The sequence below is a fragment of the Tripterygium wilfordii genome, chromosome 3, assembly GCF_013401445.1.
Source record: "Tripterygium wilfordii isolate XIE 37 chromosome 3, ASM1340144v1, whole genome shotgun sequence".
Lineage (NCBI taxonomy): Eukaryota > Viridiplantae > Streptophyta > Magnoliopsida > Celastrales > Celastraceae > Tripterygium > Tripterygium wilfordii.
The window spans coordinates 8,695,741-8,706,401 of NC_052234.1; the positions used below are offsets into that span (position 1 = coordinate 8,695,741).

Genomic DNA, 10,661 nt, shown 5'->3' on the forward strand with positions numbered 1-10,661 from the left:
TTTTCTCTTACAAGCTAGATTGCCGAACTAAGAACAAACATCTTAGAGGTTCATATCACTACAAAAGTTTCACTGCTAGTGCCAGCACCAATGACATTCCTTTTCCTATCACTTTACCTATTAAAGCTTCCATCTCTCTCTCTCCCTCTCTCTCTAAAGAGAAAAAGTTGACTGATAAAATACTTTCTTCTATGAGCAAGCCATGGAAGGTAACTAAGCTACTGCTTCAAGTGACAGTGCAGGACCTATTTCTAACTATTATCAAGTGAAGTTGGCAAGATCTGTTGATCGTTCTAGAAGTTCCAGATGGATGTAGGGAAGTTGAGCTCTTCTTGGATGTCATAAACTTGGTAGCCATCAGATTTTCCAACTGGATGGCCAACAATTTCATGCATGTCGGTCAGTGCATCCCAGTTGAAGCTTTTGTCATCAAAGGTTGCAAGTCCTGCTTCAGTGTTCTGCATCGGAGATTCTGGCACCGTAGAACTTTCTGCAACTTCAGTCCCATGTGATTGCTTCTCTTCTTTCAATATTCCTAGCTGTTGAAGGAACTCTACGAGATCAATCTGTGGTTTCTCCACCTTATTTTCTAGCATCTTGTCTGATGTGACCTCCACATCTCTTCCCAGCAGCAATGCATGGTTTTCTGCATTAGGATTGTCAGTTACCAACTTCAGTTCAGTTTTTGAATCAGATGAAGATGAACTGGAAGAAGAGGTTTGTGTAAGAACCCCATTTCTCTTCAGGTCTTGAAGCCTCTGATGGATAACATGAACACTAGGTTGTGCATTAACATTGAGCATGCCAGATGAAGGAAACATGGACATGAAGTTGTTGGAAGGAATCCACTTGAACTTGTGTGATTTGTTTGGTGATGGTCTGGAGAGATGAGGAAGATTAAGAAAAGCATCAGGTCCATACAACCTCGTGGCCGCCTCATCGTATGCCATGGCAGCTTCTTCTGCAGTGGCAAAAGAACCCAACCACAGCCTGGTTCTCTTCTTAGGCTCTCTGATCTCAGCAACCCATTTGCCCCAAGTTCTCTGTCGAACCCCTCGATACTCGCACATGGCATTCTGAGGACCGCCTTTGCCTCGCGCAGGGCCTTTCTTCCATGGCTTCAATGGGGATATTCTGCTGTTCTCCATAGTGAGTGTTAAGTGGAGTTGGAAGTGCTAAAGCTTGGGTGGTAAGGCGCGGGATATATATGCAGGGGCTTCAGCAGTCTGGTTTAAATGTTGTCACGTTTCATGAAAAAACTTTCTGTGACCGTTGCTTGTGTGTGTGTGTGTGTGTGTGTGTGACAGAATTTCAAACCCTCAATTCTCTCCCTTCTTTAATCTCTTTTCCTTGGATTCTATAGTGAGAGTGTTTCAGTGTTAATTTACATGAGTCCAAATTTTTACTAACCACCTCACAAATTTCATTTTCACGAGCCCTATTTCACATGTTTTCCGGCCATTCACAACCTGATGCCCGGGACTCTATTCACCTTTATCCCATGGCCATGTCCTCTCTCTCTCTCTCTCTCTCTCTCTCTCTCTCTCTCTCTGAGTATAATATGCATTCTATAGTAACTGAAAAGCAGCTAAGGGCTGCAAATGCATCAAGATTACAATGCCATGCAACTTAGTATGAAATGCTATCAATCTTGAAAAAATTGTATGGATTAAAAATTATCTCAGGAACTTAGAAAAATCAGTAGAAAAGCAATGGTTAATAATGTAGTGCATCTGAATCAAGATGGTAAAACACAACAATATAAGGTAGGTATATGTGCTAGAAATGTATGAACTGTTCTGCTATCCAATCTTTGCTAATCTGACAATTCAGTAACATTACCTGATGATATAAAACATAAACCTTGACAAGCACGAGAATCATATGTGGTAGAAACAATTGCAATCCAAAGGATTGTGCTAATGTGGTTAATAGCAGCAACGGGATTTGATCAAATCCCAAGTTCCCAACACTTGTGCACAAATGCTACATTTAACTGTGCCTTATGTACACAAGATATCATACAATACAATCATAACACTTATACACACATACTAAGTTACTAACTCACATTTACCCTAAACTCCCATTACCCCCCAACTCTGAAGCAGCTCCGAGTAGTATGCATAGAGTGAATCCGATCACTCCTTGTACTACATATGCATTCAACGCATTTTGTCCGCTGAAAACACAGGCAAACCTTCCCCTGCCAGTTATTGGCGTCCCCCATAGCAACATTCTAATATAAAAAGAGGAAAAAAGAGAGAGAAGGGTTTTCAGTCCTGGTTCTGAAGTTGATGATGATTTCTATCAATTAAGAATCTCCAAAATGCGCTTACGAACTGCAAAAGTAACATAACAGTCCAAAATGCTTCTAGGACGTGAAGAAACTTTCAACATCTGTGCAGAAAAGCGAACAATAATTTGATCAGGCAGAGACAACTAATCAGACATTGGATCAAAAATAAGTAGTGAGGCTACTCTTACCAAGGGGCGATCTTAAACCACCTTTGGATGTCCTTCCATTTCCATGTGAAACTGTGCCAATAATGTGCCAGCATTCACCTTCACTCCCTTCTGACGTGAAATGCAACCACATCACCTTTGCTCCCGTTGATTGTGACATACTGAGATCAAGACAGGGTGCAGAACGTCATTCTCGATGCTTATAACCACTTAATCCTTTTCATTTTCCTTGAATGATTCAATCTATCCTCAGTTGTCGTCCTCATGACTGTAAACAGGATCCTCATACCTATCATATTCAGAATGATAGTGCTTTGCCCTTGTAACTACTCAGCATGTTCCTTTGGTTTGTACTATCTAGGATGGTAGTGCCTTTTCCTTTGGTCGATGGTCGATGACTAGCATTTTTGTTAAAAAATGAATGAAATTCCTTCTTCAACGAGGAGACACTTTCAGTACATTTACGGTACTCTGAAAGAGCGTGAGCATATGCACAAAAGGGGCAGTAAAAGTTACCCTGATCATCAAATTTGACCGGGGAACCCAAGCAGTTCTCATGAATCCCCAAGGAGCAATTACTACTGCTACAAAACAATGGTGAACCCTCCTTGTTACACTTTACACAGGGATTTAGTACTGGCGATTCAGATACTTGTGAAGAACCATGATTTACTTTGCAGGGAGAGTTTAGGATATTCCTTTCTTTCTCCGAAACTTTGAGCCTCTCATTATCATATCCATCGTTATCAAATTCGTTATCTTCTTTGGAAAGATGTTCCATGGTATTAGCAGGCTCATTATCATGCAAGTTATCAACCGTGTGAATCTTCCCTTCATCAACATTCTGGGTTTTCAAAGTGGGTGCAACACTGCTCGCTCTTAAATCAGCGTCATTGACAACACCCACTGAGAGGTAATCGTGGTTTCCATTTCCAGATGCACCTCGAGACACCTTTTCAGTATTATTAGCAGTTTCCGATTGACTAGGCTGCACGTTACTGTTACCATTGATCTCACTCACAAGCCCAAGCCTCTCTCATCATGACCATTCTCCAAAGATCGGCTTTCCTCCAAGCCTACTATTTGAGAAATATTTTCTTGTACAAATTCATCAACATTATCATGTAGAGGCACCAAAGTCTGTGCTAAAGACTGATTACTGCAAGAGGGAACCAGCCTGGACTTCTTTGAAACTAAATAGTGATCATACCGGCCATCCAGATCACCTTGGTTTTCAATTTCATGGGCCTGTCCATTCACATATTTATCAAGAAAATCACTACTCTTCCTCTTTAGCGGAAAGAACTCTTGAGCATGCATATCAGCTCCTCGTGCTCCATCCATATTCTCAAGGATTGTGGGAATCAAGCTTACTAGATCTTCAGCTGCATAGAAATCAGCATTGCCATTGGCATCATCAAGAGTAGTATAAATCAAGCTCTCTTGAGCTTTAGAAACTTGAGCATCAACATTGCCATCCACATTGTCAAGGATTGCAGCAGTCAAGCTTACTTGAGCTTCAGCCTCTTGGGCATCAGAGTTGTCATTGGCATCATCAAGGGTAGTACAAATCAAGTTCTCTTAAGCTTTGGAAACTTGATCATTAGCATCTCCATCCACATTGTCAAGTGTTGTAGCAATCAAGCTTACTTCAGCTTCAGCCACTTGAGCATCAGCGTTGCCATTGGCATCCTCGAAGGAAGTGTAAAACAAGCTCTCTTGAGCTTTGGAAATTTGAACATCAGCATTGTCATGGATTGTAGCAATCAAGCACTCTTGAACCACAGAAACGGGTGCATCAGCATTGCAAATCTCTTGAGGTTTGGAAACTTGAACATCAGCAATGCAATCCACATTGTCACGGGTTGTAGCAATTAAGCTCTCTTGAACCGTGGAATCTTCTACAACAACATTGTGGATCTCTTGAGCTTCAGAAACTTGAACATCAGCATTACCATCCATGTTGCCATGGGTTGTAGCAATCAAGCTCTCTTTAACAATAGAAACTTGCACATCAGCATTGTGCATCTCTTGAACTTTGGAAACTTGAACATCAGCATCGCCATCCATATTGTCATGGGCTGTAGCAATCAAGCTTTCTTGAACCATGGAAACTTGTGCATCAGCATTGCCATCCACATTGTCAAGGGCTGTAGCCATCAAGCTCTCTTGGACCTTGGGAACTTGTGCATCAGCATTGCCATCCACATCGTCAAGGTTCGTATCCATCATGCGCTCTTGGACATCAGAAACTTGGGCATCAGCATTGGCCTTACCAGGGCACCTCCAAGTAAGTGCAAGAGCATCATCTTTATCATGCTCATTTGCAAGCACAAGTCTACCACCTTTGCTCAAGGATGCAGCAAAGGGAAGAGTACCTCGTACAAGTTCATCTTTGAGCTGGTTCAGTTGTGTGAAAAAAACAAAGAATCAACTCACAGAACAAAAGTTCATAATCCAAATGTCAACAAAAAAGCAAATGAAACTAACCTTACTCAGAGCAGTTTGACCCATACTAGCTCTTTTATGGATGATAAATGGAATAGCACGAATTTTTAATGACTCTGGAGCACCCGACTTTAATTCCGAAATCGCCGCCTAAAAAAAGAACAAAAAATCAGCATAACCACATATTAAACCAAACACACAAACCCTTCCTCCACAACAAACCCACTCAAAATGAAAAGAAAATCATGTAATTACATTTAGAATCACACTCAGCACCATGTTTACATACAGTTTAGCTTAAGAAAGTAAGTAGTATGTGCATAATTATAAGAGGAAAGTGAAATCTACATATAAAGTAAAGGAAAGCAGTATGAATTTATTACCCGTCGAAGAATATACTTGAGGACCTCCTCACAACTTCGAGAGACATCGAAATGCCCATTAGCTTGAGCATCAACAGCTGCAGGATCTGGAAGAGGATGAAACAATTCCTCTAAACATCTCAAGGCCACCGCTTCCCTGGTCTTTGCCCCTAATTCCTCGTCGCGTATCTCAGGCGCCGGTTCCATCAATTCTACGTTCAATACAAACAGAAAAAACCCAAAACCCAAAATCCCAAAATCCCAAAATCGAAATCGACAACAGCTGCAATTCAAATATAAAATTTACCGCGTAATATAGAGGCATCAATATGTTTGAGGGTGGAAAAATGCTCTATCACCCAGTACCATGCGACGCTCTTCGAATCTGACCTCACCGTTCTCTCATCAACCTCCAACGACATAAGCAACGATTATACTCCACATGGAATTGCACTCTTTCAAGTTTGAAATTCAACCTAAACGAAGCGTATGAGCAGTTGAGCACACGAACAGAGCACAACCACTCTCACTCGGGCCGGTTGCCCCTTTTTTCAATTAATTTTGTTTTAGATACCTGGGCCTCCATAATTTTAGCCCATAAATGTATTGGGTTTTGGCCCAGTTAATATGATAGGCCCAATTAGTCCTTCCTTTCTTTCAATTGGTTTTAAGTGTCTGTTTCGCATAGCATAAGTGGAAGCGGATCCGTTTCCGCCTTCCGCTGTGCTGATCCGCTGGCGCAAGAGCTTCTTTTGCATTTCCGCTGTGCTGCGGCGTTTTATTATTATTTTTAATTTATATAAAGTATTATTATTTAATGATTTAAATATAAGTATATTTTAATAAAAAGTATAAATTAATTAAAAATACAATAAATGTAACAAAAATTATTTGATTAATTAAATATTAATTAAAAAATAAAATAAATAAATGTAAGTTTAATTAATTTGATTAATTAAAAAATACTTAAAATTAATTTTAAATATAAATTATATTTGATTAATTAAATTAATACTTCAAATTAATTTTAATAAGAATTATTTTTATTAGATTAATTTTAATAAAAAAATAAAAATTAATATTATAATACTTTATTTCCATAGTTTTTCCACTAGCATCAGTTTTTAGTTCACCAAACACCTCACAACGTATTTCATAGCTTAAAGCTCAGCATATTTTTCACAGCATTTCCGCTAGCATTGAAAATCAAGATTTCCGCTCTGCCAAACAGAGCCAAAAAACTTATGAGAGCTTGAAATATTGGGAGGTGTTCGTGAATTTTGTGTTGGGGAATTATAAAATTCACCAACACCTCCCAACTTCTCATTTTGGATTTCATAAAAAAAGATGATGTTGGAATATGTTCATCCAATACCACTCAATTATTTGCCATATGATTAAAACTTAAAATGGCATTTACAATGACGTCATTCCCATCATCCACTTTTACATATATTATTATATGGGAAAAATGATAAGTATACCCAAAAAGATTTTTTGTTTCAGTAATCGAGAATGACAACATACAAATCTATCTATTGGACATTTGATATAGATTTAAATTCGGGCCATCAAAGCCAGTGCTCACAATGATTTTCCACCTGGTGACATGATAAGTTTGGTCAAAGTCCAGTGCCTAGCCACAATGGTATTTCTCCCAATGAGAATCGAACTTAGAACCTCTCGAATATATACTATTTGACTCCAAAGAGATTCATCAATTTAGTTATCACCAAAGTGATTATAATACCCAAATAGCGACCATATGTATAAAATAATTGCTTTATTTCTTGACTAAATGGATATTGTAGTTATTGAAATCACTATCTTTTAGAAGTTTATTGGATAAATTCATAAGTCTGCACAATAATTCGCAAACCACATGTGTCAAGTAATCACGTAAAAAATCCTATGTACCTATTCAATATAAGAATCAAGTCCTCAACCTCCAAAGAAGACAAACTCTTTCCTAATCTCAGGCTAGAAATCGATTCCTAATTATTGAACGTATAAGGCTATGGAAAATAATGTATTGTGTCTTATATATGCTACTATATGGGCCTACCTAACACGAAATTTGAAATAAAGATTTGATGCACATTTTTTTCTTTGATGGAGGCATACACAAATGTGATTCTATCTTATCATGAATATATATATACATTTGTTTTATTTGAAATATGACCATCTACCAAATGCAATAATACTCTCCAACTAACTCAAATAGTAAACTTAAGTAGATGATGACAAATAAATAAATAAAAAGTAGATAGTCGTCTCTACAACAAACAGAAGTCAAAAACGTATTAGGCCATTTAAAAAAAAGAGAATATGCAAGTCATGCATTAGTGCATGCTAAGAGCATCAACAAACATGGTAATAAAAATGATGATGTCCTTTCTTAGATTCAAAATTTGATCCAAGAAGAGAGAAAGTTGAGATGCAAAATGTTAGTTAGGCAGGTCCTGAAAGAGAGCTTGATCGAAGATATTTGATGGGTTTTTGAGTTTTCATATATGGAGACAATAAGTGTATGATTTTCCATTTAATTTTTGACGAATTATTATTAATATTAGATATGATTTTTCTAGACAGGTTCGAGAAATTGTTACTCATTTAATTATTTGGGTTGGAGTATGTGACTTTATTAGAAAATCTGAGCATTTTGATTACTTGATTTGTAGAAAATGAAAATTGAATGGCAAATCATATTTTATTAATTTGGAACTCAAAACAGCCAATGTACAACAGAAACCTGCCACTCTTGGTGTTTGAATTCAATCCCCTGTTTTGCCATCAATATGAACAATTAACAGACACTCAATTGAATTCCCATATTGCAGATAATAATCAACAAGAAGAAAAAAAATTCAAATTTTCTGGGAAGAAAAAAATAAAAAAAGGAAAAGCCCAATTCACAGTTATGTCGGATGGCTCTGTCTGATCTACCTGGATAAATGGTGAGAGTTGAAGATACGAGAGATGGTGACTCGCATGCGAGGGACTGCACTCAGGGCCCGCCGGATCATCTTCTCCATTGCCTCCACGAAGGCTGAGACTCCGGATCGGCGGGAAGTAGAGAGTCAAAGGCGCCGCCGAGAACGCCAGCCCAAAGAAGAGTTGCAACATTTGCTTCAACAACCACCTCCACTTCTTCTTCTTCTTCTTCTTCAAGTATCAAAAAGACAGAGGCACAAAAAAAGGTAGAGATTTTGAGATCAGAAATTTGGGTTTTTTTGGGATTAGATCTCTCTTGAACTGCAAGTGGAAGATTAGATGATAATGATGATGGTGGTGTTGATGCACCACCAATCAATCCTAGTTCTGTTCCTTGTTTAAATACCAAACAGTACTACTACAGAGACAAAAAGAAGATAAGACTAGGATTTTCAGGTGGGACTTTAAAAAAAGACTGTTTTTTCTTTTGCACTATATGATTCTCTGAACTCTCTCTCTTGCTTGAAGATATTTGATGATGGTGAAGATCATGTGGTGGTGGTCTATTTATGGGGTGCAGGGTTTTCATTGTTTGTAATGTGTTGGTGTGGGTTTAAGTAATATTGAAAATAAAGATGGTTAGGGTAATCAATTAATTATTTCATACTATAAATAGGTTGTTGTAGGGATCTCTCATATTCAATGGGAAGTTTAAGAGTGTCCCACATTGAATAGGAGAGTGATTCAATATCACTTCAAAGAAAGATCATTAAATTACCTAAATATGGTTCTTTGTCTATTTTAGAGGATAAATATAGAGAATTCGTCAAAAAAAACACCTCTCATTCAGACCATAAATAGGAAATAGGTTGTTGATGTAATCCATCATTCAATGGAGAGTTTAATAGTCCCACATTGAATAGTAAAGTAATTTAATATGAGGATCCGCATCAGATTTTTTCTCCATTCAAGAGAATAAATATAGAGAATTGATAAAAATAAAAAATAAAAACACATTGCATTATATTAGCTAAAGGTTACCTATATTAGGTAACTACTATATCCGTTCCCTTTATTTAGATAATCACTTTCAATTACCCATAAATAAAATAATATCTCTTTCATCCCCTCTCATACTCTCTCCTCTCTCTCATCTTTCATCTCTCATACTCTCTCGTAATAAAATAAAGAGAGAAAGAATCATTATTTTACTGAAGTGTAGACTAAGATAGGAAATCTAATACAATGTTGGTTGGATAGATAATCTGTAAAATATAGATCATTGGCATTTTGTCTGTATTTTAGAGAATCTATTAAAAGAATTTGATACAGAGAAAGAACAAGTCAATGTGTTGTCACGATGAGGTTGGATATGGATCCAACAAACGGGCGCAATGGAGTAAAGAAATAGGGGGAGTCACAAGTCTCTCAAATCATTCTTTTACAAGTCATTCTTGAGAACTAGCTCTACATGGCGTGATGTCGCGATCATTTACATTACCCAAAGTATAAATGCCCTTTCTTCCTCCTGGAGAAAGGGGAGACAAAGTCGATTTTCGCATTGACCATAACACTCACACTCTCTAGCTTCTATAGCTCTCTTCTTCATCTTCTACCCTCTAAACAAACTTTTCCACCGTGCCGTCCTCCATGGTCACAACAACCTTATCTGCATATAGTGCATCTCTCTTTTTGGCTTTCCGTTTTTAATTACCAGTTTTTTCTGCTGGCACTCCATTGGTGCCAAGGTTTTTCCGATTATTTCTTGCCTTCGGTTCTTGCAGGTTGCTATAGTTTGAGCACCTACAATAGATAATTGACTGATTCAACTTCATCATTCAAAACCCATTTGAAGAAATTTTCTTACTTGTGTTTGTACTGTAATTTGTTCATAGGATGATGTCTTATCGGTAGTTTTCAATCTCTACTTGGTAAGAATTTAAACAAGATTGCAATTACAGATGAGGACACCGGGAAAAAGACTGGAAACAATTGTACACCTTCATTTTTGGGATGCAAAGGCCTTAAATGGAAAATAGAAAACAACCCATATTGATATTTGCTCTCTAAAAGATCCATTGAAGAATTATAGGGCCCCGAATCCCTAATGACAATAGTGAAAGGAGGTATTCGTCGTTGTTATTATCATTAATATTAATTGAGAACCTTCATCAGCTTTAGGCCAGGTGGCCAAGAGCTCATCTTTCTTAGAATCACTCAACACTTAAAAGAAACATTTTTAGGGTTTTCCAATGATTAGGGTGTGCTAAAACCTAAGTCAAATGAATGAATTTTTTTAAAAATGCTATATAAAATAGAATTAGACTAATTTATTTCGATCTTCAATCCCTTAGACTAATCTTATGATTATTTTTAAAAAAAAAAAAAAAGTAAGGTATTTTTTTTTTATCAGAGTTCAAGCAAGTCTCCCACCATGATTTTTGTAAC

At 37.4% G+C, this 10,661-nt stretch overlaps 3 protein-coding genes across 4 annotated transcripts; all 3 read right to left on the reverse strand.

Annotated features, from left to right (window-relative positions):
- Nucleotides 1-35: 35 nt before the first annotated feature.
- LOC119995420 (dehydration-responsive element-binding protein 2F-like) lies at nt 36-1,285 on the reverse strand. The gene has a single exon (XM_038841908.1). It carries the CDS (start codon nt 1,146-1,148, stop codon nt 294-296), a length of 855 nt encoding a protein of 284 aa, XP_038697836.1. The 5' UTR covers nt 1,149-1,285; the 3' UTR covers nt 36-293.
- Nucleotides 1,286-1,790: 505 nt separating this feature from the next.
- Nucleotides 1,791-3,810, reverse strand: LOC119995607. Its single transcript, XM_038842118.1, has 3 exons — nt 3,601-3,810; nt 2,488-3,499; nt 1,791-2,400 (listed from the first exon to the last, which is right to left on the reverse strand). Exons 1-2 carry the CDS (start codon nt 3,808-3,810, stop codon nt 2,765-2,767), a joined length of 945 nt encoding a protein of 314 aa, XP_038698046.1. The 3' UTR covers nt 1,791-2,400; nt 2,488-2,764.
- Nucleotides 3,496-5,794, reverse strand: LOC119987096. 2 transcript variants are annotated; one of them, XR_005465370.1, is made up of 5 exons: nt 5,584-5,794; nt 5,298-5,488; nt 4,957-5,064; nt 3,979-4,866; nt 3,496-3,851 (listed from the first exon to the last, which is right to left on the reverse strand). XR_005465370.1 is itself a non-coding variant. In XM_038831842.1 (4 exons), the coding sequence occupies exons 1-4, from the start codon at nt 5,696-5,698 to the stop codon at nt 4,048-4,050; spliced, it is 1,233 nt and encodes a 410-aa protein (XP_038687770.1). In that variant the 5' UTR covers nt 5,699-5,794; the 3' UTR covers nt 3,496-4,047. The 2 variants fall into 2 exon arrangements, 1 of the variants encoding a protein (XP_038687770.1); XM_038831842.1 differs by having other exon boundaries at nt 3,496-4,866.
- Between the last annotated feature and the right edge of the window lie 4,867 nt (nt 5,795-10,661).